The following is a 26,392-nucleotide window of genomic DNA, read 5'->3' on the forward strand; positions in this document are numbered from 1 at the left end:
ATACCTGTGCGCCCAAGTGACCTCCCCGATGATCACTTAGGCGCGGAAGTTTTCCGGCTTTTTATTCTCGCGCCTGGGACAGGTGTTCAGAAGATGCTTGTCGTCCCCACAGTAGAAGCAGAGACCATTCATTCTGCGAAACTCCCTACGTTGTCGAGGGGACATGGAGGCCCCGAGTTGCATAGGTACCTCCGAGTCCTCCGTGGAGGGGCGAGGAGACGGGACCTCGGGGGGGATCGCAAAAAAGTCAGAGGGGAGCACATTGAAGCGTTCAAGCTGACGTTCCCTTAGACGTCGGTCAAGTCGTACTGCTAGGGCCATAACCTGGTCAAGGGAGTCAGAAGAGGGGTAGCTAACCGGCAGATCCTTCAGGGCGTCAGATAATCCTAACCTAAACTGGCACCTTAGGGCCGGATCGTTCCATCGAGAAGCTACGCACCACTTTCTAAAATCAGAACAGTATTCCTCCACCGGTCTCCTACCCTGACGTAAGGTCACCAGCTGACTCTCGGCTAAAGCAGTCCTGTCAGTCTCGTCGTAAATGAGTCCGAGGGCAGAGAAAAGACGATCAACAGAGGAAAGTTCAGGGGCGTCAGGAGCCAAGGAGAAGGCCCACTCTTGGGGCCCTTCCTGGAGTCGGGATATGATGATACCCACCCACTGGTTCTCGGAACCTGAGGAGTGGGGTTTTAGGCGGAAATACAGTCTGCAACTCTCCCGGAAGGAGAGAAACGTCTTGCGGTCCCCTGAGAACCGGTCAGGTAACTTGAGGTCGGGTTCTAGAGGTGAGGTGAGGGGAACTACCAAGGCAGCGTCACCCTGGTTGACCCTCTGGGCCAGGGCCTGGACCTGTAGGGAGAGGCCCTGCATCTGCTGGGCCAGGGTCTCAAGGGGGTCCATGATAGCGTCAGCGTAGGAGAAATTGTAGACTAGGTATGGGCTTGTAATTATGTAATGACAGGAAGGAGGTGAAGGGAAAGTGAGCCCTAATCTACCCACCGCCCTGTCCCTGCCTACTTGCAACGACCCGCCCTAGGCGACGGGGTACAACTGGGCGGCGGTCCCTACGCTGTCTAAGTGCACGGGAGAACAAACAGGGAACACGCAAGGGAAGGGGCAGTCGCCCACGGAACGCCGCGGGGAAACGGGGCGGTGAATGAGTAGTCCGGACCAGGATGAAGTGGAGTATACCCAAGTGAGCACGGAGGAGGAAGCAAGCCAGAGGCAAAGCAAAGCAGGTTAAGCGGAACTGCAGCAAGGCAGAAGCACGGCAGAAGCAGGCTGGAGCAAGCAGCAGTGGGCCAGGAATCCAGAAGAATTACAAGCACTGAGGAGGAGAACACAGCAGGTAATAAAGGGCAGGGGGCGGAGCTAACTCCGACTGACCAGGCCGCGATAGGCTCTCCCACTCCTGAGCCTGCCACCCGGGTTGGTGGGAGATGGTGTCAGTCGAACAGGTCTGGCCTCAGGTGTGGATTGATTAATCCCAGGAGTATACCTAGACGTAGTACCTGGCAGATCCCTAACATTATGTCACAGAAATCACAGTACAGTCATTACACTATATACACCACAGTCGCAGCCTCCTCTCATATACGGTCGCAGCCTCCTCTCATATACGGTTGCAGCCTCCTCTCATATACGGTCACAGCCTCCTCTCATATACGGTCACAGCCTCCTCTCATATACGGTCACAGCCTCCTCTCATATACGGTTGCAGCCTCCTCTCCTATACAGTCGCAGCCTCCTCTCCTATACAGTCGCAGCCTCCTCTCAGATACAGTCGCAGCCTCCTCTCATACACAGGTCGCAGCCTCCTCTCATATACGGTCGCAGCCTGCTCTCATATACGGTCGCAGCCTCCTCTCATATACGGTCGCAGCCTCCTCTCATATACGGTCGCAGCCTCCTCTCTTACACAGTCGCAGCCTCCTCTCATATACAGTCACAGCCTCCTCTCCTATACAGTCGCAGCCTCCCCTCATATACAGTCACGTGCTGTGTTAGTGAAGGAGTGATAGGGAGGACAGTACAACTATATGCAGAATACTCACTGCTGGTCGCCTTGTAGCCGTCTTTCTTTCCTAAAATAAAAAGAGGAGATGGAATAAGTAACAGGAAAGTGAAGAACCAATGATTGCAAATATTAAAGGGGGGAGATGGCGTCCAAACATCAGCCCGGCTGTCAATGGGGAAACAAGGATCGGGTGCGTGCGGCAGCAGCTAATCTCCCTCATCACAACTCCCATCATTTCTATAGAAATAAACGGTCAAAATGTTGTCATGTTGCGTGAATAAAAGCACGATTGTTCACATGATATATTTTGGGCATTTTGCTGGTTATTTTAGGTGGAGTAATGTCTGAAATATCCCGATAACGATACTGAGCTCCATATCTGGACTGATTTTTAAGGAAATAAAAAAAATAAAAATGGTGAAAAAACTTTTATACACACGATATAAACACTTTATACAAAAGGGATATTTTAGGGTCAGCAGTGGTTATACTTTATTTACAGAAGACTGTCCGGTATATTATATCAGAGCTGCTATACACTGCTGCACTGATTATATATACTATATCCAGGGAGGCCACATGCGGCCCACAAGTCTCTTCATTGCAGCTCCTGACACCTAAACCTGATGTCAAATATTTGTCCAAGAATTCAGTGAGATAGTCTGCGAGTTCCCGCATTGTCCCGGAACGTCTTACATTTCCCCGGATAGAAGAGATCGATCATAGATGACTTCTGCCTGACTCAATTCTCCAGTTCTGAGCTCCAGGACACAACACGTGAAGTGGCTGCTGATTCCCTGATCTAATGTTCATTCCTGGTAACAGAGAGCAGCCGGGACCACAAAGGAGAAGAGTGTGTGGCATTGTGGGGGCACTGTGACTGGCAGTTGTATGGGCACTGCTGTAGTAATAAGTACTCTGCGGGCACTGCTGTAGTGGTAAGTACTCTGCGGGCACTGCTGTAGTAATAAGTACTCTGCGGGCACTGCTACGTGATTAGGTTATGATCAAGGGTATACGGGTATGTGAATTGAGGGGTCACTCACACATACCATAGTGCACCATTGGACCTTTTAATCACATTTTCTTTTAATGTAAATACAATAAAAGTTATATATTAATTTTCTCACAGATCACATGCTTTTCCCTTTTCCATTCCCTGATCCAATTCAGTTTAGCTTGGTGGTGTACACCAATGTGGTCTCCTTAACATGACATCAATTTGTGTAATAGGTGATCCTCACCAATTTCTATATACGGCGGGCACACATTCTCTGTAGAGGGAACAATTAGCCTACACTTCTATATGGGCACAGCAGCGGGTATTATCAGTAAGGTGGCACCACTGTGTAGGTACTACGTGGCTCTAGTCAGGAAACAGTCAGCAGTAAGAACTATATAGAACAATTCAGAGGCATCACTGGCATTACTAGGCCTGGACACTCAGAAAACACAGTGTGCAAAAATAGGTAACAGCCCCTATAGGAACTATAATGGCTGCTGTGTCAATTTGTGACTTTGAAACAACAGTTATAATTAAGAAAAGGCTGTAAAATATAGTCTATATATTCTATGTATACACTATATGGACAAAAGTATTGAAATTCCATTCTAAATCCATAGACATTAATATGGAGTTGGTCCCTTTGCAGTAAAACATCTTCCACACTTCTGAGAAGATTTTCTACAAGATTTTGAGGCGTCTGTGGGAAATTTTGCCCATTCATCCAGAAGAGAATTTGTGAGGTCAGACACTGATGTTGGGGGAGGGGGCCTGGCTTCTAATCTCCGTTCTAGTTCATCCCAAAGGTGTTGGATGGGGTTGAGGTCAGGACTCTGCGTGAGCATTCACGTTCTTCCACACCAAAATTCCTCGACCAACCGACCGACCAACCAGTCAACCAACCAACCAACCAGCCATGTCTTTAGTGAGATCTTTACATCAACTATCACAAATGTTCACACCTGTGGCAATGGGACTGAATGAAACACCTGAATTCAATGATTGAGAGGTTTGTTCCAATGCTCTTCTATATATAGTTACTGGGGAGTTCTTGACTCCTGGTGGATAAGATCTTTGAGAGTCATTCTGGTTTGGAGGAGAAGAAGCGCCGCATTACTGACACTTAATTAAATCCGCCTGAGTAAGAACGCTTAAAAATTATTTTATCAAGTAAATGTAAAAAAAATGGGCTACCAAGCAAGGAGCAGACCAGGAAAGAGTAGCAGCCGAGGGCAATAAGCTGTGGCACCGCAAGCCCTTCTATAGCAGACTCACAGCTAAACTATCCAAAGTCAAATCAAATGTAGTAGATCCCTGCCTGGAATAGTAATCTCGGATAACTAAGAACATCAGTAGAACACCTAACGCGTTTCTACATCTCTCTACCGTTCGGTTGTTTCATCAGGTGTAAATTCATTCACAACAGGGGCAGCTGAGACACCATTCAGTGTTAATATCAAGCCCCCCTGTTATGCAGATATCAGAGATGGCGCTGTTGTCTGACCGCAACGCGCGCCATTAGACGCCGGCTATGAATAGTTTAAGCCCCTCCCATTCAGGGCCGGACGAGCCACAGTCAGTGTCCAATCGGACAGTGCCACATCAGCATGATGTCCATTGCTGCGGACCGTACCAAACTCCGCCCCCATGGGTGAACCAATCGACGCAAGGCATCAGGTAACTATGGGAACCAGGAGCAGCCAACAAGTAGCGGCGCACTACAAGACAAAGATATCGACTACAGATGCGAGGATGAAAGAAACCAGTTATATCCTTCAAAAAAACATGAAGGACCATCAGTATTTTACCGAACAAGTAAAAGTGATACATTAAAAACCGTCACACAGAAGTAATGGATCAGTCTTCTACCAGCTACCCTTCACAGCCACAGGAGTAAACAAAGGGAGTGATAGTTCGATGTTATAGATGAGAATTCAATGGAATGGTAGAATGGATACAAACCACTATATCCCAGCAATTACGAGCAAGTATAAACTAGGTAGATTGGCTGCCAGAAAAATAGGACAACTATTCACAACCAGGCAAGGAGAGCAATTAAGAGAAAACATTGTCATTGAGTCCAGCCGTCTTGACCGTACCCATGGCAAATATCCAACGTGCCTCCCTCTGCAGGATGCATTTATCCCAATTTCTCCCGCGTAGTGGGGGAAGGACACTCTCGATCCCCAGAAAACTCGATGCTTTGAATTACCCTGATGTTTATCCCAAATATGACGGGAAATCGGTGTCTCAGCTTGTTTAGCCACATCCTTCACATGGTCCCTGACACGTCTCCAGAATTCCCTAATGGTCTTACCAACATACTGGATCCTGCAGCTACACGTCATCAAATAAATGACTCCTTTGGTATTGCAATTCACAAAGTCATAATTTTTATATACACGCCCTATGGTCGTGTTAGAAAAAGTCCTGCCTACTGTTAAAAATTCACAGGCTTTGCATGACCCACAACGGTATGTCCCTATTGGGGCCCTTGGTAACCATGTTTGATCCGTGACTGGTTGCATATAGCTGTGCACATATTTGTCCTTCAAATTCCGTCCTCTGCGGTATGTAATCGAAGGGTTATCATCTAGCAGTTCTCCTATATCTGGATAGGCCTTTAAAATACCCCAAAAGGTATTAAATACCTGTCAAACTTGCTGATTTTCCATGGACATGCACATGGGCTGCCCACAGCCACTCCCCTGAGCTGGTGGAAATATGTTTTGTTAAACACAAATGAGTTGCGTTCAAGAATGAATCTTAGAAGTCTCACTACAAATACATTATGATGAAAAACTGAGTTCCCCTCGAATATAGGAAGTATTCCACTGCTTCACAGCCCCTATTGTGAGGTACGAGCTATATAGGGCCTCAACGACCAGACTGGCCAGAAGTACGTCTGCATCAAGGTGTATATCCTCTATCCTCTTGAGGACATCCATTGTGTCTCTCACGTAAGATGGAAGTGTAACCACAAATGGACGGAGGACACAATCCACATACAGACTCGCATTCTGGGTGATACGGTCAATTCCAGCCACTATAGGACGGCCCTTTGTCACGAAGGGTCTGTGGACCCACTGGGCTGTACTGCCTTGGCAGCTGGCCAACAGGGAGCAGGTGAAAGCCTATAGTTCGTATAGGTACCTGTGGCAGCTCAGACAGCAGCAGGGCAGGCTCGGCTTGGACTGGGCAGCAGGTAGACATCAGGCGAGGTGAAGCAGGTCAGACGTGGATACAGCACGACATGACTTTGGCACAGCACAGTGCTCGACCAGGATGGTATGGAAATGCAAGAAACAGGAACTGGAACTGGTACAGGAAACACATTAGGAGGCCATCACATAGACAAACTAGGGAACACAACAACGCTCAGGCATTGAACTAGGGGGCTGGACCTCTCTTATAGTCCAGGGTACTCACGGGTCATAGTTCATCAACAAGGTCTAGTACGCACGCTGCCCCTTTAAGAGCGGGCACAAGCATGCGCGCGCACCCTACGGGATCCAGCTGAGGTGAGTGGACGCGAGAGCGCTGGCGTCTCCTGAGGAGGAGGCTGGGGCTAGCGCTTGCCGACTCGTGGCTGCAGCTGTCAGGGGGGAACGGAGCTGACAGCCCGCAGCCACGGAAATTACAGTATCCCCCCTGTTACGCCCCCTCTTCTTGGGACCAGAGTGAGAGAGAAACTTCTTCAGAACAGCAGGAGCATTGAGGTTCTCCTCTGGCTCCCAAGACCTTTCTTCAGGACCAAACCCCCTCCAATCCACCAAATAAAAGGTCTTTCCTCTCACTTTTTTGGTGTCCATGATCTCTTGAACCTCAAAAGGTGTCTGAAGGGCCGCTGAAGGCAACCACAGGGCTAGGAGTCTTGGTGTAGCGGTTCAGGACCACCGGGCTTCAGGAGGGATACATGGAAGGAGTTGGGGATCTTGAGGGTAGGAGGCAACCGAAGCTTATAGGCTACAGGGTTGATCTGTTGTAGGATCTCAAAGGGTCTGAGGAACCTGGGAGCAAATTTGCATGATGGCACCCTTAGTCGGATATTCCTGGAAGATAGCCAGACCTTCGTGCCAGAAGGAAACTGAGGAGGTTCTCTTCTCCTTGTGTCAGCCTTCTGTTTCATGCGGTCGACTGCCATTAGGATGGAGGATCGAGTCTGCTGCCAGATATGCAGAAAGTCTCTAAACGTGGAGTCAGCCGCTATAACCTCGGAAGTATCGGGCACCGGAAGAGGAATTTGTGGGTGCTGACCGTAAACCATGAAGAACGGTGTATTCCTTGTAGACTCGCTGGTGTGATTATTGTAGGAGAATTCTGCCCATGGGAGCAACTGTTCCCAGTCACCATGTTGCTTGGAAATTAAGTGAGTAGGTAGTTCTCCAAGATCTGATTAATCCTCTCGACCTGACAATTGGACTGAGGATGGTAGGCTGATGAAAAGTCCAATTTCACACCGAGGAGTCCGCAGAGAGCTCTCCAGAACTTCGAGGTAAACTGAACCCCCCGATCAGGCACAATATGCTGCAGCAAGCTGTGCAGGCGAAAGATGTGTTGCATGAACAGCTTGGCCAACTGAGGAGCAGAAGGGAGACCGGTCAGAGGAACGAAGTGGGCCATCTTCAAAAATCGATCCACCACCACCCAGACAGCACTGCATCCAGTAGAGAGAGGCAGGCAGTCCATAGCTATATGCTGCCAGGGAGCATTGGGCACAGGCAGTGGCTGGAGCAGACCAGCAGGTCTGGAGTGAGTGGCTGCACATACAGAACAGGAAGAAACTAAGTCCATAATGTCCTTGGGCAGCGTGGGCCACCAGAAATGACGAGCAATCAGATCCCGGGTCTTACGGACCCCCACATGACCGGCCAGTCTAGAGGAGTGTCCCCAGCGGAGGATTCTTCCACGATCAGCCAGGCGCACAAAAGTCCTCCCTGGAGGAATGTCCCCAACTTGCAGGGGATTGATAGAGATAATGCAAGACGGATCAATAATACTCTGTGGACTCTCTATGGTGTCTTCCGTCTTGAAAGACCTGGACAAGGCATGGGCCCTCACTTTCTTGTCGGACGGGCGATAATGGAGCTCAAACTGGAACCTTGTAAAGAACAGTGACCACCTGGCCTGACGAGGGTTCAGCCGTTGGGCAGTCTGGAGGTAGGTCAGATTCTTATGGTCTGTAAAAATCAGGATCGGATGAGCTGCGCCCTCTAATAGATGTCTCCATTCTTCCAGGGCCAATTTGATGGCCAGTAACTCCCAATCCCCAATCGAGTAGTTGCGTTCTGCAGAAGAGAAGAGCTTAGAGAAATATCCACATACCCTTGAATTGCCCTTGGGACCTCTCTGGAACAAGTGTGCACCAGCACCAACAGATGCGTCCACCTCCAACGAGAACTGCATAGAGAAATCTGGATGATGGAGGATAGAGGCTGACGTGAAGGCACTCTTCAGGCTATGGAATGCGGACTCTGCCTCAGGAGTCCAAACCTTGGCGTTCATACCCTTCTTAGTAAGGTTAGAGATGGGAGAAGTCAGTGAGGAGAAGTTTGGAATAAACTGCCTGTAAAAATTAGCGAATCCCAGAAAGCGCTGTATGGCCCTCAAGCCCTGAGGACGTGGCCATTCCAGAACAGACTTTACCTTCTCAGGATCCATCTCGAGACCACGATTCGAGATGATGGAAGGGAAGGTGTCACGGGAATTTTATATATATATATATATATATATATATATATATATATATATATGTTATTGCTTTTAGTATGTCATTAAAATAAATTGTATTTATTTGTGTTTTTGTGTTGTACTTTTTTCTTTCTTTTACTTCTCTATGGGGGCTGCCATTTTTTTCTCATCTCTGTATGTGCCGATTAACGACACATACAGAGATGGAATACGGCACATACATCCCCATAGAGAATGCGAACGGGAGCCGTTCCATTCACTATAGCGTACGCCGTCTGTGTGGGAACGGAGACTGCGCCACTCCCACACAGTCCAAAAGGAAGGTCTTAGGCAGAGCGACATCCGGCGACATTTTCATGTGGACCGGAAGTCGCTGCCGGACAGTAAGATGACTACTTCCGGTCGCAACTTCTGTCCATTTGTTCAGAAGCAAGGACTAGGAGCGGAGGCAGTGGCAGCGGCGGCGGCAGGAGCAGGTAAGTTATGTTTGTGTATGTGATGTGTGTGTATGTTCGTGTTATACTCTGTGATTACCACTGTATCTAATCCTCCTACACTGTGCATTCGCTCAAAAAATGGCGGCACACAGTGTAGGAGGTTTGAACATTCAACCCCCTCCTTTCTCCTGGCACTAGCCAGGATAAAGGAGGGGGGATTGTTTGAGCACACTAGAGCAAGTGTGTCTTCTCCAATTTTGCAGCATAAAGTAATGAGGTTGCGTTACCACATGCCAATGCTGCAATTTTGGGAATTGCTCCCTCTAGTGTCCAGCACATGGAAATGTTATAAATTAGAATCTAATTTATAATATTTCCTGACTTGTGAAAAAAATTAAAACAATGTGTAATCATTTATATACTAACAGTTTAACTAAAAAAAATAAAAATATTTTTCTAGCGACACATTCCCTTTAATCGGAGCAGAACTTGACGGACATGTCTCTGGTGCGTTATAGGATCTGGAGAAAAAATCAAGATGTCATCAAGGTAGACTACTACACAAACATAGAGGAGGTCACGGAAAATGTCATTCACAAATTCCTGGAAGACTGCGGGAGCATTACACAGGCCGAAGGGCATTACTAGATACTCATAGCGTCCATCACGGGTGTTAAATGCAGTCTTCCATTCATCACCCTGGCAAATCCGGACTAGGTTGTAAGCCCCACGCAGGTCTAGTTTAGAAAAAATCCTGGCACCACATATACGATCAAACAGTTCAGAGATCAGTGGCAACGGATATTTATTCTTCACTGTGATCTGGTTGAGACCTCTGTAGTCAATACAAGGACGAAGAGAGCCATCTTTCTTTTTGACAAAGAAGAACCCGGCTCCTGCTGGGGAGGAAGAATTCCATATGAAGCCCCTCTCCAAGTTCTCCTTCACATAGGCGGACATGGACATAGTCTCTTGTAAGGAGAGAGGAAATACCCTCCCACGGGGAAGGGATGCACCAGGAATTAGCTCGATAGGGCAGTAATACGCCCGATGTGGAGGCAATGTCTCCACCTCTGTCTTGCTGAAGACTCCTGAAAATGCAGCATAATGACTCGGCAATCCTGCCAATGACTGAGGCAGCGAAGGCTGAGCCGAACGAATCTGCACCAGGCAACGACCTTGACACTCAGGGCCCCACTGGAGAACCTCTCCAGAATTCCAGTCCAGGACTGGGGCATGCAGTCGGAGCCAAGGCAGACCCAGCAACACAGGGTTAACACCTTTGGACAGGACATAGAAAGACAGAAGTTCGGAGTAAAGGGCTCCCACTTGGAGCCTCAGCGGCTTGGTCACAGCTATAACAGGGTCTGGCAGAGGTAGTCTATTCACTGAGGCAACTGTCAACGGGCTCTCTAGAGGAATTGTGGGCAATTGCAGAAAGTCCACCAGATCTCTGCAGATGAAATTAGCAGCGGATCCAGAGTCCAGATACGCAGATACCTGATGCGTTTTCTCGCTGGACACTATGGTCACAGGTATGGACAATTTAGACGGAAGTCCATCTTTACCCAAGGTTGACACTCCTAGCAACCCTAGGTTTTGGGATCTTTGGTACTGTAAGTGTATGACGCTGATTGGTCACTGATTGGTCAGCATCATACACTCCTCTTCACAACGCCCAGTTGGTAAAAAGTAAAAACAAACCCAGCTGTCTATTAAGAAACTAATTAGCATAAATCTAAAATCGCTCATAACTTGCTAAAAAATGAGGGTTTTTCAAAATAAAAACCACTGCTGTTATCTACATTACAGCGCCAATAACATTATGCAGGAGATAGGGCACTTATAATGTGGTGACAGAGCCTCTTTAAATAGGGGCATATCCTCCTCATCTAGACCTAGTACCATGCATCTTCGTTGGTCATTGATTTGAAAGAATTTTTTCCATTTAAGTTTCCGTCCGAACAGCTGTAAGTCTTTAATCCGTGTAAAAAGATCAAAAGTGGGAGTCGGACCAAAAGATAAGCCTTCAGACAGGACTCTTTAAGACAGGTTAATCACCTGCGTATCATAAACTGGGGCCCTTATCATTAGTTTTCTTTTCGCCCTTGGAGAAGGTAATCTGATACCAATGGGCCTTGGGGTAAAAAAAAAACCTCTATTCAGATTCCCAGATCCACGTCTACCTCTAGATTATTTGCTTAGTCGCAGGGTATTGGGGTCTGATAACCTCCTCTACCTCTGTTATTAGGACGACGCAAGGTATCGCCATCATAATCCGAGGAGGACACCTCCGTATCAGGGTCTAACTGGGCCTGTTCCTTTCTGCTAAAATCAAAGATCCTCCCTACGGAACTGAAAGTGTTTCCTTTTTTTTAATGTGCGCTCTAAATTTCTCAATAGCCTGTTGTAACACTATTTCCTTCCTTTCAAACTCTGTGTTATGGCTGAACTTTTTGACAATCTCAATGTTGTCCTTGAGGTCTTGTGTAGTGTTCACTAATAAACTATTCTCCTCTTCCAGCAGAATGCCCATGAACCTCAGTGAGGAGTCTATAGATTATTTTTCCCATTTAGTGAGTAACCCCGTGCTCCTCACTCTCGCAGCGGGCTGTAGATTAATTCTCAAGCCCCTTAGGACAATTTTATTTTTTAGATATGTCTCAAGAGTTTGTCCTTCCCACCAAGCACGTATATGATCCTTATAAACACGTGTTACATTGCGAAATGCCGGTGTAATACTCAAATTCTGTGTTTGGACTGGCAATTCAATGTCAGAAAAGACCTCCCTAGCTTCATTCATCCATTTATCAGTGTCGATAGTATTAGTCAGAAAGCCTACCATTCACTATCAAAAAGTCGTTTTGACGACATTTTGATTACTGACACTTACTTTTATAAAGGAGAAATCCACCAATGCCGCCAGCGAGAAGAATGACGACCGCCACAGCTATGATCACAGGTATGGCCCAGTCACTCGCCTTCTCTGGTTCTAGAAGTTATAGAATAGAAAGGTAAATATGAGATGTGGATTATACTGAGAGTTTCATGTGCCAGTGATTGACAGTCTGCGTCCGCTGTAGTAATGACATATGTGCCGTGTAATAGTGTTACATACATGTGCACAATCCACACGTCTATTCCTGGAACTCACCCTAGGGATATGTTCAGTACAATGGACAGAAGTTTTACTAAACCCACTCGCAGATTTGTGGATTTGTCCCTAACAAATGCAGAGAATGAAATCCGCAATAAAATCCGCATGTAACAATCTGCTGCTTCTGGACGTGTATTCTGAAGACTGTAATACTGCAGGGGGCTTAGAAACCATCAGATCTCATGGCCGGGTGACCACTATTGTATTACATGCAGCTACATACACTGAAGCCATCACAGCTGTACAATACACTGCCTCTCTATGTTACACAGACTTGTTCTTGGTCCCTCTCACTCCGGCAGCAGGAACACGACAGGACAAAGGCGACTAAGATACAAACAAGAAAGACCAGAGAGAAACGTGCCGGAAGAGGAAACATTGGAAGTCCCGTGCTCTCTATGTAACGAGACGGGGACTTGGGGGAGACATTGTGCGGCAAATGGAGAGAAGATTTTATATAAAACTGGAGCGGATACTAAGGCTGGGTTCACACGATCAAGTTTCAGACGTAATTCGTGTGCTTTACGCCCCGAATTACGTCTGAAAAAACGGCTACATTACACCGACCAACATCTGTCCATTACTTTCATTGGGCTTTACGATGTTCTGTGCCGACGACCTGTCATTTTACGCGTCACTGTCAAAAGACGACTTGTAAAAAAGACGGCTCGTCAAAAGAAGTGCAGGACACTTCTTGGGACGTAATTGGAGCCGTTTTTCATTGACTCCATTGAAAAACAGCTCCAATTACGTCCGTAATGGATGCCGCGAAAAACGTGAGCACGAGCAATTACGTCTGAAATTCGGGAGCTGTTTTCTCCTGAAAACAGCTCCGTAATTTCAGACGTATTTACCGTTATCGTGTGCACATACCCTTACATCGAAAATACAGGATTCCCGCACCCGGCATACAATAAGCATATTACACTGACGGCTCTTCTACATTTATAGCCTGAGGTCTGATATCAACATGAACAGATTCATTGCATTATAAATATGTCTAGACCTCCGGAGATTCTGACCCCTAAAAGGAGGAAGGGATTTAATATCGGAAAATGAAGAGTTAAATCACGTAATGCGCGGTTCTGCAGATCCCATTAATAACTAGACTATACAATACATATAACATTAGTGATCGCCGGTCATGAGATATCGCAGAGTCTTACTCCTCTCCGCCATCCAGTATGGAGAACACTCACCCAACATCACGTTCAGCGACTCTGCCAGGCTGCTGTGCGCCACGTAACAGGAATAACGGTCGCCCTCTTTGGGGATCACTTCCGCAGTCACCCTGGTCTGATAGGTGCCGTCAGGATTGGGGAGGATGTGTGTGGTCTCATATGTGGGAATGTCGTCCATCCCGTTCTTCCTCCACTTCACATCCACAGCTCGGGGGTGAAATCCATACACCTGGCAGTGAAGCTTCATGGTCTCATCGTCTTCCTGACTGGACACCTTCACCTTTGGCTGAACTGAGAGAGGAAAAGAAGAAAATATAACTGTACTCCCGTATCACAGATCTGATCTATCTTCCACTTTATGGCATATGTCACACACATCCATTAAACTTACATAATCATGAGCTTTTCACGACAAATCTGTTAAATGCCAGCTATTATAGCCCATTGGTGACGGATGCTATTGTTGCGCATCCATCACAGCCTACGTTTAACATATATGATATGATATATCTTATTCCGGCACAGACATCCGGTGCCCGGAGGCAGCCAGAACAGCTGATCGGTGTGGGGTCCATGTGTTGGAACCCCGCAGATTATATACTGATGACCTGTCCTGCGGATAGGTCATTAGTGTGAAAAACCTCCCTGTGCCCGGACAACCCCTTTAACCCCACAATTAAATATCACTTTTCTCTGTTAGATCAAGCAAAACATAATAATGTTTTAATTGGTAAAACATAAAAAAAATTCTCCAGTGTGTAGATATTGTTGTTACAGCTTTGCTGTTCTTTTCATTCCCTCCGATAACGCTGATCTAATGTGTCCAGTGCCGGCGGTCACACGTGCTCAGTAGCTCAGTCCCTTTGCCCCGATCCTCTTGTACACGGGCAGTAGATTGATTCCTGCTATTGTACAGACCAGCCAATAAAAATTTGCGCACTAGAAACGCAAATCAAATGAGCACCAGGAAGTGCCATAAAAAGTATGTAACAGCAATAACATATTTAGGCTAGGGTCACATGAGCGCTGCAAACCTTGGACGTGAAAAACTGCAGTTTTTCACGTCCGTGGTGCATCCGTGCTGTACCTTGCGGGACGCGTTATCACACATCCCCCATAGACTAGAGTCTATGGAGGGATGTGTGAAGTGCAAAAACACATATTTTCCACCGACCCTTCATACGTGTGAACGGCCCCATTGAATTACATAGGTCTGTGTGACGGCCGTTATTTCACCGGCCGTCACACGGATGTATTCAACGTTAATGTGAATAAGGCCTTAGACGAGATACATTTTCAATCTCAATCTCAGCATTCTCTGAGCTGCATGAGGGCTTGCTTTTTGCGGGTCAAGTTTTACTTTTTACATGTATAATTTGAATGTATATATATTTTAACATGTAATTGTTACTTGTGTGATTTTGTGGGGGAAAAAATATACAATCCCGGCATGTTTGTTCCTTATTTTTTTTACTCCATTCATCGCTTACATAAATGATGTATATATGTTTATAGTACAGTTTATTACAGTTGTGGGGATACCGGTGATCGCCGTTCAAAGGGGAGTCCCCTCCGTTTGTACAGTGCGGTGATATCAGCATTAAGGACATGGCCAGATGTGGCGGCGTTTTTCCGCTGCAAATGTTGGTGCCGATTTGGGGCAATTACGCAATGAATCTGCACCAACATTTGCATATTTGACAGGTAATTCAGACGTTGCAGAACAGACAGTGGACTTGCCACAGATTTCAGTTTTTGCTTTGCAAAGGCTGAAATCCGCAGTGAAATTCCACTTCTCCGCAACAGTCAGTGCATGCTGCGGAGGGAAAATTCCGCACCGCAGCCTATGGTCCGCGGCGGAGTTTTCCGCAACGACGTCTGAACTAACTTGCCTAAAAATGTATTGAAACAAATGTAAAAAACAGCCGCAGGAGAATTCAACAGCAATTCCGCCACGTCTGGCCGTGCCCTAACAGTGTTAACTGCAGGGATCTGAGTTTTTTCCTATCTTGGCTGGAGCAGGGCAGTGTATTACCTATGCGCTCGCGACACCGATCCCATATGTATACGGACAGTACCCATGAGATCGCCATAACGGATATATGCATCATAGTGCAGGAACCAGCTCTCGCCTGTAACTGATATATCCGTCATTGGTTGTCCAGTGGTTAAAGTCGCACAGGAATCATTTTCCTCAGAGATTCAAGTTGAATCACAATCTTATTTCTGGTGAATTTCATTTGTTGTGTTAACCCCAGTAATTACCACATGAACTATTAGGCCTTGTTCACACACTGCAGATTTTGTAAGCATTTTTTAAGCCAAAACCAGGGACGGAACCTAAACAGAAGAGATCTATACAGAAAAGTTCTGCTCTCCTGGATCCAATTCTGGTTTCGGCTTAAAAAATTAGGCAAAATTTGCAGCACATCTGAATAGTGTGAACAAGGCCTGTCTCTCCTGTGGAAATCTTACAGCAGATGTTCCCTACTCTCTGAACATAAATGTGTAATAAAATTAGCAGAATAAGGCCGGATTCAGACGAGCGTGTGCGTTTTGCGCACGCAAAAACTGCGGCGTTTTGCGTGCGCAAAAGGCACTTGACAGCTCCGTGTGGCAGCATCATATGATGCGCGGCTGCGTTTTCGCGCAGCCGCCATCATTATGACACTCCATTTGGATGTTTGTAAACAGAAAAGCACGTGGTGCTTTTCTGTTTTCATTCATCCTTTTCACTGCTGTTGCGCGAATAACGCGCGTCCCACGGAAGGGCTTCCGTGGGGTGCGCGTGATTTTCACGCACCCATTGACTTCAAAGGGTGCGTGATCCACGAAAAATGGCTAAATATAGAACATGTCGTGAGTTTTACGCAGCGGACTGACGCTGCGCAAAACTCACAGACTGTCTGCACTGCCCCATAGACTTGTATTGGTCCGCGCGAGCCGCGTGAAAACCACGCGGGCTGCACAGACGCAAATTACGGTCGTCTGAATCCGGCCTTACAGAGAAGCACTTGGGACAAATATGAGGGACTGAAGGGGTTGTAATAAGTGGGATGACGGTACCTCTCCTCTCCAGATCCTCTCTTCCATACTCTACGTATTCTTCCAGGGCTTTGATACATTCATGTTGTAGATAACGTCTGCTCATCTGTCCCGCTTCTACTTCTGGACTGTTGATTTTCTCGGTGGTGATCAGAGCCTGTGGCATGGTGGCGGTAAATGTCCACGTCTGTGTGTCCAGAGACAAGAACTCTCTCCCGTCATATCCATGCTGCTCATACCCAGTAATGGAGCCGTCATCGCTCCGCTCACAGCCGTACCTCACCTGGTAGAAGTGGGAACCTGTACAAAGCGCAGGAACATGTTACATTATGAAAACACTGCGATTCTATAGAAAATACCGGAAAGGTTCAAAATTCATTTTCATTTCTATCTAAGTAGGAACTGGAGGTAACAATTTCTAATCAGTAATGGCTGCCATCTTTACACAACATGTATCGGGCGTTGGACACAGATGTATAGAAATAGCAATGACGTCATATGAGGCAATAATCAATGTGGTGATGGTTAGATATTTGTTGTGTAAAGTTTATTATTAATGATGCACATAAATAAAATCCATTTTAATTTTCAGATCTGATTGGGAATTATAAAAGCTGGAAGCCGATTGGTTGTTGCATTACACTGAAACCCTAGTATTTAAAGTGTAACTAAACGTTCAACAAACTTCTGACATATCATAGTGACCTGTCAGAAGTTTTGATCGGTGGAGGTCTGAGCACTGAGACCCCCACCAATCGCTAAAATGAAGCGGCTGAAGTGCCCGTGTGATCGCTGAGCTACATCGGCTTTCTGGAAAAAGCGGAACAGAAACAAAGAGGCTCAGCGCTCACACAAGCACTTCTGCCGCTTCGTTTTAGCGATTGGTGGGGGTCTCAGTGCTCGGACCTCCACCGATCAAAACTTCTGACATGTCACTATGATATGTCAGAAGTTTGTTGAACGTTTAGTTACCCTTTAACAGCAAAGGCGGAGAATGCCCATGCAAGGATTCTATCATTTTTGCTTTAAAACTAGTTATTAAAAAAGCTATAAATCCCCTGAATAGACATGGGGAGGTTTATTATTACTATCCTAAATTTAGATAACTTAAAGCTAGACCAGGCAGGTAGAAAGTGCGCCAAATCTATCACAAAAGTGCATGCTGAATGATAAATTTGGTGCATCATGCTAGACATGTTAGACACTTCTGTATAACTTTATGCCATATTTTGATTGGCTTACTTTAGACTAACTTTTACACCAAAATGTTGGTGCAATTTGTCACATTTTAAGCCACATCCTTTTCTCTAAGCTACGTTGCTATTTCCTTTAAGCCACACTCAATAGGTGCAAAATGTGTCTAAAACACTTCACACTGGCATGTGCACCAGTTTTTTGGCTCAATTAGAGCCAGAATTCTGGCGCACTATGAATAGTAAATCTGCCCCAATGTTTTGGCTCTCTGCAGCCACCACTAGAGGGAGCATTACAGCTCACTGCATACTTTTAATACATTGAACTCAATAATAAAAGCACCTCAGCTCCCCCTAGTGGTGGCTACAAGCAGCCAGAAAGTTATGTTTTACATCTGTCTATGCAGAGCATTTAGTGCTCTAAATTAGAAACACAGAGCTCTGAATCCATCTGTTATCTAAGGTGATGACCTTAGATGTGATCAATAACAATAGGTGGCTCCTGTGTGCTGTGTACTATGGTACTGTGTATTGTGTCTCTCACCTCCGGTTTGGTTGAAGCGGTTCATTGCCACCTTCACGTCATGTCTGAAAAGAAGCTCCGTACTTTTAGCAGTGTCCGTCTCTCTCTTCCAGTATTCACTATCCTTCTTCTTCATCCATGAAGCCACCGGGATATTTTTCTTGGTATCACTGCTGTATAAATCAATCTGTTGATCATCCACATATCCAACTATGGAGAACTCAGGCAGACCCGATCCTCCAGCTGAGACCCCCGTGTAATAATAGCGCAGAGAGTGACTGTCTGAGAGAGACATACAGAGAGTAACTAAGAACACATCACAAGTTAACTTTACTGACAACATATCAGATAAAATAATGTCATTTAGAGAACCGATATTTTCCCCATTTCACTTTTTTTTTCTCTTTGCTTTTTGTAAAAACTGAATGTGACACTGAAGCCTCTAAAGAATCGTTGCAAATATTACATTTAAAATAATTCTTAAATTTTCCTTGCTTGACCTGGAAAAATAATTATTGTGGTCTGCATTTTGTCAATGGTTGCCCAACAAAGGCTGTCACTGCAGAGGGGAATAAAAAATGTAACGGTAAAACCACAAATAGTAAAACCACCTGCATTACATGCGGTTGTGCTGCAGATTGCACCATACCGCAAAGTGTGAACATGGCCTTAACCCCTCAAAGACGCAGTCTATTTTGAACTTTAGAACACGGCAATTTTTTTTTCCATCTTCACATTTCATGAGCCACCTTGTGTTTCTCGCTGGCCGGTGGATTGATCTGGCGGATGTATCGTCTTGTATGGCAGGGGTGCTGAGGTTTATGTGCTGCCACGGACAACCGGTGTTTGCATACCAAATATGTTTGTTGATATCCAGCTATTTGGGAGCTGCTGCTCCACGTCTGGCAGTCTAATATCAGTCTATTCTAGCATCGCTTCACCATTCATTCCATTTGTATCCGCAACACTGATTGGTCGTACATACGGATTTGTATTTTCAAGGGTAAGTAAACTTTTGAAAAACTTCTGACACCTCATAATGACACGTCAGAAGTTTTGATCGGTGGGGGTCCAAACACCGAGACCCCCACCGATCACTAAAATGAAGCAGCAGAATCGCTCGATTGAGCTCTGAGCCGCTTCGTTTCTTTTGGCTTTTCTCGGAAAGCTGAGCAATTGGTGTACGGGATCAATAGAAAGTCTATGTTTTGTACGCCAGTGTTTTGTACCTTCTTTTCTAGATTTATTGATGTCCGTGGATGACGGAGATATTTACCAGTGCACTGCACGTCGATAGTAGAGCTGCCTGTTCATCTTTATTTTTAGTATTACCTAATTGTTACTCTTACAACACAATGGGGCTGATTTACTATTAGTCTAAGTTTTCATCAGTGTAAACTTAGACAAGCAGTCACAAAAGGCGCCAGATGTGGAGAATGCTGCATGATAAATGTGGCTCTTGGTTGGCTTAGTTTATGGCATTTTTTTTGCGGCAAAATTGTGGTGCAATGTATCAACATTTAAGTCACGCCCATTTTTGTTAGACATCCTCCCCTTTACTGCTAAGCCACACCTCCTCGTTGAAGGTGTCGAAAAAAGTAAAATAGTGGATATATGTGAACCACATGTTCAGCAGTGAATCTGCCCCATTATCTATTTGGCTATGTTCACACGCTTAACAAAAAACGTCTGAAAATACGGAGCTGTTTTCAAGGGAAAACAGCTCCTAATTTTCATACTTTTTTTTAGCAACTCGCGTTTTTCACGTCTGTTTTTGGAGCTGTTTTTCTATGGAGTCAATGAAAAACGGCTCCATAAACGGCTCAAGAAGTGACATGCACTTGTTTTTCGTGGGCATCTTTTTACGCGCCGTATTTTGACAGCTACGCGTAAAATTACACCTCGTGGGATCAGGACACCATAAAACCCATTGAAAGCAATGGGCAGATCTTTGTAGGCGTAATGGAGCCGTTTTTTCAGATGCAATTCGAGGCGTAAAAATAAATTTGGCAGTTGGACCATCAAGTCCCCTAGTGAGTAGGGACTTGAGAAAAAGTGTAAAAAATGTATAAAAAAGTGTAAAAAAATGAAAACAATAAAAGTTTCAAGTAATAAAATAAAACACAATCTCCCTTTTTCTCTTATCAACTCCTTTATTATTGAAAAATAATAAACCATACGTATTTGGTATCGCCGCGACCGTAACGACCTGAGGTATCAAAATATTATATTATTTATTGCACGCGGTGAACAGCGTAAAAAAAACCGTAAAAAACGTTACCAGAGTTTCTGTTTTTTGGTAACTATGCCCTACAAATTTTGGAATAAAAAATGATCAAAAAGTCGCACGTATCCAAAAATGGTGCCTATTAAAACTATAGCTCGTCTCGCAAAAAACAAGCCCTCATACAGCTCCGTCGACAAAAAAGTTAAAAAGTTATGATTCTCACAACTTGGCGACAGAAAAAATACATTCTTTTTACAAAAGTAATTTTATTGTGCAAAAAGTTGTAAAACCTAAAAAAGTTCTATAAATTAGGTATCGCCGGAATCGGACTGACCCGCAGAATAAAGTTAACATGTCATTTATAACGCGTGGTGAACGCTATATAAAACAACTATGCCAGAATTGCGTTTTTTTGTTTACCTGGCCTCCCAAAAAATAGGATAAAAGGTGATCAAAAAGTTGCATGTACCCCAAAATGGTACCAATAATAACTACAGCTCGTCCCGCAAAAAAACAGCCCTCATACCACTACGTCAATGAAAAAATAAAATTAGTTAAGGCTCTAAGTCAGGAAATAAAAAATATGCAGTTGTGCCGGCCCGAGGGGAACATTTCTTCTGTTTCAAGAGGCGATTTATCAAGGACCTAAAATTAGGGAACCAGGAAGGGGACGGCCCAAACATATCCGCTGGAAGCGACGGTGCCCGTATTATACCAGGACAACACTTCCCAGCAAAATTCCCCAAACTGCAAAGGTGCGGAGTGTGGACCAAAAGGGGGATAAGAAAGGACGGCATATATCAGTGCGACACCGGCCTGTGCAGAAAGGCTAGCTTCACAGCGTAAAACAAATCTATGGATCATTTTATTGTTTTTTTACCCGATTATTATGCCACCTAACTATGCCCCTGATGTACTCTGCCCAGCTTAGATATGCCCCACATTATAAATGGAACACCAGCAATACTCAAACAAATCTACTACCAAGCAAAATCTGCTCTCCAAAAGCCAAATGGCGCTCCCTCCGCTATGATCCCTACAATGTGCCCAAACAGCAGTTTCCTGTGGGTTGAAAATGCTCACTACACCCCTTAATAAATGCCTTGAGGGGTGTAGTTTCCAAATGGGGTCACTTCTCAGGGGTTTCTTTTTATTATTTCACATCTGAGCCTCTGCAGTTGTGAACCAATACCTTGTAAATCTCCAAATTAGGCCTCAATTTTACATGGTACGCTTTCACTCCTGAGCCTGGTCGAATGTCCAGGCAAAAGATTAGTGCCCCATGTAGGGTGTTTCTAAAACCGGGAAAAACCGCATAATAATGTTATGTTATGGTGGTACAAGCTGGGCACCACATATTGGCATATCTATGGAAAAAATCCCATTTTCACTCTGCAACATCGAGTGCACACTAATTTCTACAAAACACCTGCAGGGTTAACATGCTTACTACACCCCTAGGTAAATGCATTGAGGGGTGTAGTTTCCAAAATGTGGTCACTTCTGGGGGGTTTCCACTGTTTTGGGCCCACAGGCGCCCAGAAACCAATCCAGCAACATCTGCCGTGTGTCCAAACAGCAGTTTATGACCACATATGGGGTATTGCCGTACTCCAGAGAAGTTGCTTTACAAATGTTGGGTTCTTTTTTTCCTTTATTTGTTGAGAAAATTAAACATTTTGCGCTAAAGCTATGTCTTATTGAAGAAAAGGGATTGCTTTTATTTTCACTGCCCAATTCTAATAAATTCCATGAAACATCTGTGGGGTCAAAATGCTTACTACACCCCTAGATGAATTCCGCAAGAGGTGTAGTTTCCTAAATGGAGTCACTTTTTGGGCGTTTTCATTGTTTTGTCCCCTCAGGGGCTTTGTAAATGTGACATGGCCGCCGCAAACCATTCCTGCTCAATGTGATCTCCAAAAGCCAAATGGTGCTCTTTCCCTTCTAAGCCCTGCCGTGTCTCCAAACAGCCGGTTATTACCACATGTGGGGTATTATTTTACTCGAGAGAAATTTCTTTACAAATTTTGTGTTGCTTTTTCTCCTTCAGTCCTTGAGAAAAAATTAGCTAAACCTACATTTTCTTTGAAAAAAATGTAGATTTTTATTTTCAGGGCCTACTTCCAATAATTTCTGCAAAAAAACTGTGGGGTCAAAACGCTCACTATACCCCTAGATAATTTCCTCAATGGGTGTAGTCTCCAAAATGGGGTCACTTGTGGGGGGGTTTCCACTGTTTTGTCCCCTCAGGGGCTTTGTAAATGTGACATGGCCTCTGCAAACCATTTCTGCTAAATGTGATCTCCAAAAGCCAAATGGCGCTCTTTCCCTTCTAAGCCCTGCCGTGTCTCCAAACAGCCGGTTATTACCACATGTGGGGTATTATTTTACTCGGGAGAAATTGCTTTACAAATTTTGTGTTGCTTTTTCTCCTTCAGTCCTTGAGAAAAAATTAGCTAAACCTACATTTTCTTTGAAAAAATGTAGATTTTTATTTTCAGGGCCTACTTCCAATAATTTCTGCAAAAAAACTGTGGGGTCAAAACGCTCACTATACCCCTAGATAATTTCCTCAATGGGTGTAGTCTCCAAAATGGGGTCACTTTTGGGGGGTTTCCACTGTTTTTTCCCCTCAGGGGCTTTGTAAATGTGACATGGCCTCCGCAAACCATTCCTGCTAAATTTGAGCTCCAAAAGCCAAATAGCGCGCTTTCCCTTCTAAGCCCTGCCGTATGTCCAAACAGCTGTTTATTACCACATGTGGGGTATTGTTTTACTCGGGAGAAATTGCTTTACTCAGGAGAAATGCTTTACAAATGCGGTGCTTTTTCTACTTTAGCCCTTGTGGAAATTAGAAAAAAAAATCGCTAAACCTACATTTTCTTTGAAAAAATGTTGATTTTAATTTTCACGGCATACTTCCAATAATTTCTGTAAAAAACCTGTACGGTAAAAAAATGCTCACTATATCCCTTGATAATTTCCTTGAGGGGTGTAGTTTCCCAAATGGGGTCACTTTTGGGGGATTTTCACTCTTTTGGCACCGCAAGAGCCCTTCAAACCTGACATGGTGCCTAAAATATATTCTAATAAAAATAAGGCCCCAAAATCCACTAGGTGCTCCTTTGCTTCTGAGGCCAGGCTTCATTCCAGTAGCACGCTACGGCCACATGTGGGATATTTCCAAAAACTGCAGAATCTGGGCAATAAATATTGAGTCGCATTTCTCTGGTAAAACCTTCTGTGTTATAAAAAAATTGGATTAAAAATTTATTTCTGCAAAAAAATATGACATTTGTACATTTCACCTCTACTTTGCTATAATTCTTGTGAAATGTCTAAAGGGTTAAGACATTTTCTAAATGCTGTTTGAAAACCCGTTCCCATCAGGACGCAGACGGGTCAAAGAATGCTGCAGAAGGAGGTGCATTAAATAGTGATAGCCACTCCCACTAGTCTTGAGGGGAGTGGCGAACTAAGTGCTCAAAGGTGTGCGATAAATGAGTGTCAGTGTTGGTGTAGTGCTAGGGTGTGAATGTATGGTAAATGTGTATGTATGAAAGTGTCAGAGCTGTGTAATAATGTAATAAAAATAAATAAATGTGATGAATAGGGGTCAGTGCTGTGAATAGTACATGGGGTGTCAGTACTATGTGTAATACGTGGAGGGATAATGTGCTGGTCGTCAGGCATGGCGTATCTTGCCGAATAACAGCCTATTTGTAACGCCGCTACTGTTAGCTAAAGCTAAAGCTGAATGCTGCGTTCAATAGAGATTGCGGCATTTAAATTACTAAAAACAGGGGGGGGGACACCCCCTGTAACGTCTCAACGCAATACCCCCCCCCCCCGCGGCGAGATCGGGGGGAGCCGTTGGTTCACATGGCTGCCTGGGGGTCTGACGAAGTCCCCCAGGTCCGCCATCTTGGTACTCCTGTGAAGGGCTTCGTGGTAGACTGTCAGAATCACTACATACTGCAATACATTAGTATTGCAGTATATCGTGCAAGCGATCTAACGATCGCTGGTTGAAGTCCCCTAGGGGGACTAATAAAAAATTAAAAAAAATGAGTTAAATAAAGTTTGTTTTTTTTTGTGTAAAAAAAAAATTAAAGATTAAAAGTTAAAAAAAAAAACCTTTTCCCATTTTCCCCGTAGAGCATAGTAAAAAATTTAATAAATAAACATAATTGGTATCGCCGCGTCCGTAAAAGTCTGAACTATCACAATATATCATTATTTAACCCGCACGGTGAACGCCGTAAAAAAAAAATTGTAAACGCCAGAATCTCTATTTTTTGTTCACCAAATAAAAAGTGATCAAAACGTCACATGTACACCAAAATGGTATTATTAAAAACTACAGCTTATCCCGCAAAAAATAAGCCTCATACCACTTAATCGACGGAAAAATAAAGAAGTTACGGCTCTCGGAATCTGGCGAAACAAAATACATTTTCTTTTTTACACTTGTAAAAGTTGTAAAATATAAAAAAAACTACACATATTTGGTATCGGCGTAATCGTATTGACCCATAGAATAAAATTAACATGTTGTTTTAATTGTACAGTGAAACCCGTAAAAATGGCGCGCAAAAAACCATGGAGGAATCGCTGTTTTTTTCATTTTCTACCCCACAAATAATTTTTTTCCCATTTCCTAGTACATTATATGACAAAATAAATGGTGCTACGAAAAACTACAACTCGTCCCGCAAAAATCAAGCCCTCATAGTACTATATCGACAGAAAAATAAAGGCGTTATGGCCGTTGGAAGGTGGGGAGGAAAAAATGAAAATGAAAATTTGAAAAAGGGCTGCGGCGTGAAAGGGTTAAGGAAGAAAATACCCCGTTGCACAGTAAACATGTCCTCGAAATACGACATGTAGGTTATAATAGAAGGAATAGACGATCAGTCATAATATTAATGGTCACTCCCCTCCATACTCACCGGCATACACCGTAGCGGACACACAGAGGACGAGCAGGATGAAGGGAGACATATTATACCCATGAACCTGAAGGTGGGGGGTCCTGAAATGTCACATCACCAGCCTCATGTCACGAAACCTTCAGAATAAGTCACAGTTGTACACAGGAAGGTGAGAGACGGAGCTGATTGGACGACGGTTAGATTCTCTCCAATAGGAAAAATAATCTGCAGATGTCTAGCAGTTACCGGGCAGAATAATTAAGAGACGGTTGAGGCTGAAGGAGAAAGGGAAAGTAAAGTTACAGGAAAAAAAGTTTATGGCAAGAATAGTTAAGATATCAAACTAAAGCATAACCTCCCCAGCCATATAGCGGACGGATATGACCATAACAGTGCACCAGTTACAGATACCCCATAACAGTGCACCAGTTACAGATACCCCCATAACAGTGCACCAGTTACAGATACCCCCATAACAGTGCACCAGTTACAGATACCCCCATAACAGTGCACCAGTTAGAGACACCCCTCATAACAGTGCACCAGTTACAGATACTCCCATAACAGTGCACCATTTACAGATACCCCCATAACAGTGCACCAGTTAGAGACACCCCTCATAACAGTGCACCAGTTACAGATACCCCCATAACAGTGCACCAGTTACAGATACCCCCATAACAGTGAACCAGTTAGAGACACCCCTCATAACAGTGCACCAGTTACAGATACTCCCATAACAGTGCACCAGTTACAGATACTCCCATAACAGTGCACCAGTTACAGATACCCCATAACAGTGCACCAGTTACAGATACCCCCATAACAGTGCACCATTTAGATACTCCCATAACAGTGCACCATTTACAGATACCCCCATAACAGTGCACCATTTAGATACTCCCATAACAGTGCACCATTTAGATACTCCCATAACAGTGCACCATTTACAGATACTCCCATAACAGTGCACCAGTTACA

General features: G+C 44.7%; 1 protein-coding gene across 1 annotated transcript; it reads right to left on the minus strand.

Annotated features, from left to right (window-relative positions):
* Positions 1–1,935: 1,935 nt before the first annotated feature.
* On the minus strand, positions 1,936–25,534 carry LOC142660059 (class I histocompatibility antigen, F10 alpha chain-like). Its single transcript, XM_075836708.1, has 6 exons — positions 25,430–25,534; positions 18,269–18,529; positions 16,553–16,831; positions 13,505–13,777; positions 12,042–12,140; positions 1,936–2,084 (listed from the first exon to the last, which is right to left on the minus strand). The coding sequence occupies exons 1-6, from the start codon at positions 25,479–25,481 to the stop codon at positions 1,936–1,938; spliced, it is 1,113 nt and encodes a 370-aa protein (XP_075692823.1). The 5' UTR covers positions 25,482–25,534.
* Positions 25,535–26,392: the final 858 nt, after the last annotated feature.

This window comes from Rhinoderma darwinii, chromosome 8 (assembly GCF_050947455.1).
Source record: "Rhinoderma darwinii isolate aRhiDar2 chromosome 8, aRhiDar2.hap1, whole genome shotgun sequence".
In the NCBI taxonomy this organism is placed as follows: domain Eukaryota; kingdom Metazoa; phylum Chordata; class Amphibia; order Anura; family Rhinodermatidae; genus Rhinoderma; species Rhinoderma darwinii.

Bases quoted from the DNA above. Each gene is read 5' to 3' on its own strand.
- LOC142660059 (XM_075836708.1), bottom strand. From the start codon at position 25,481: ATGTCTCCCTTCATCCTGCTCGTCCTCTGTGTGTCCGCTACGGTGTAT. The intron at 16,832-18,268 runs GTGAGAGACACA...CGCTTTGTACAG, and splicing joins CCGCTTCAACCAAACCGGAG to GTTCCCACTTCTACCAGGTG. The intron at 13,778-16,552 runs GTACCGTCATCC...TTCCTCTCTCAG, and splicing joins AGAGGATCTGGAGAGGAGAG to TTCAGCCAAAGGTGAAGGTG.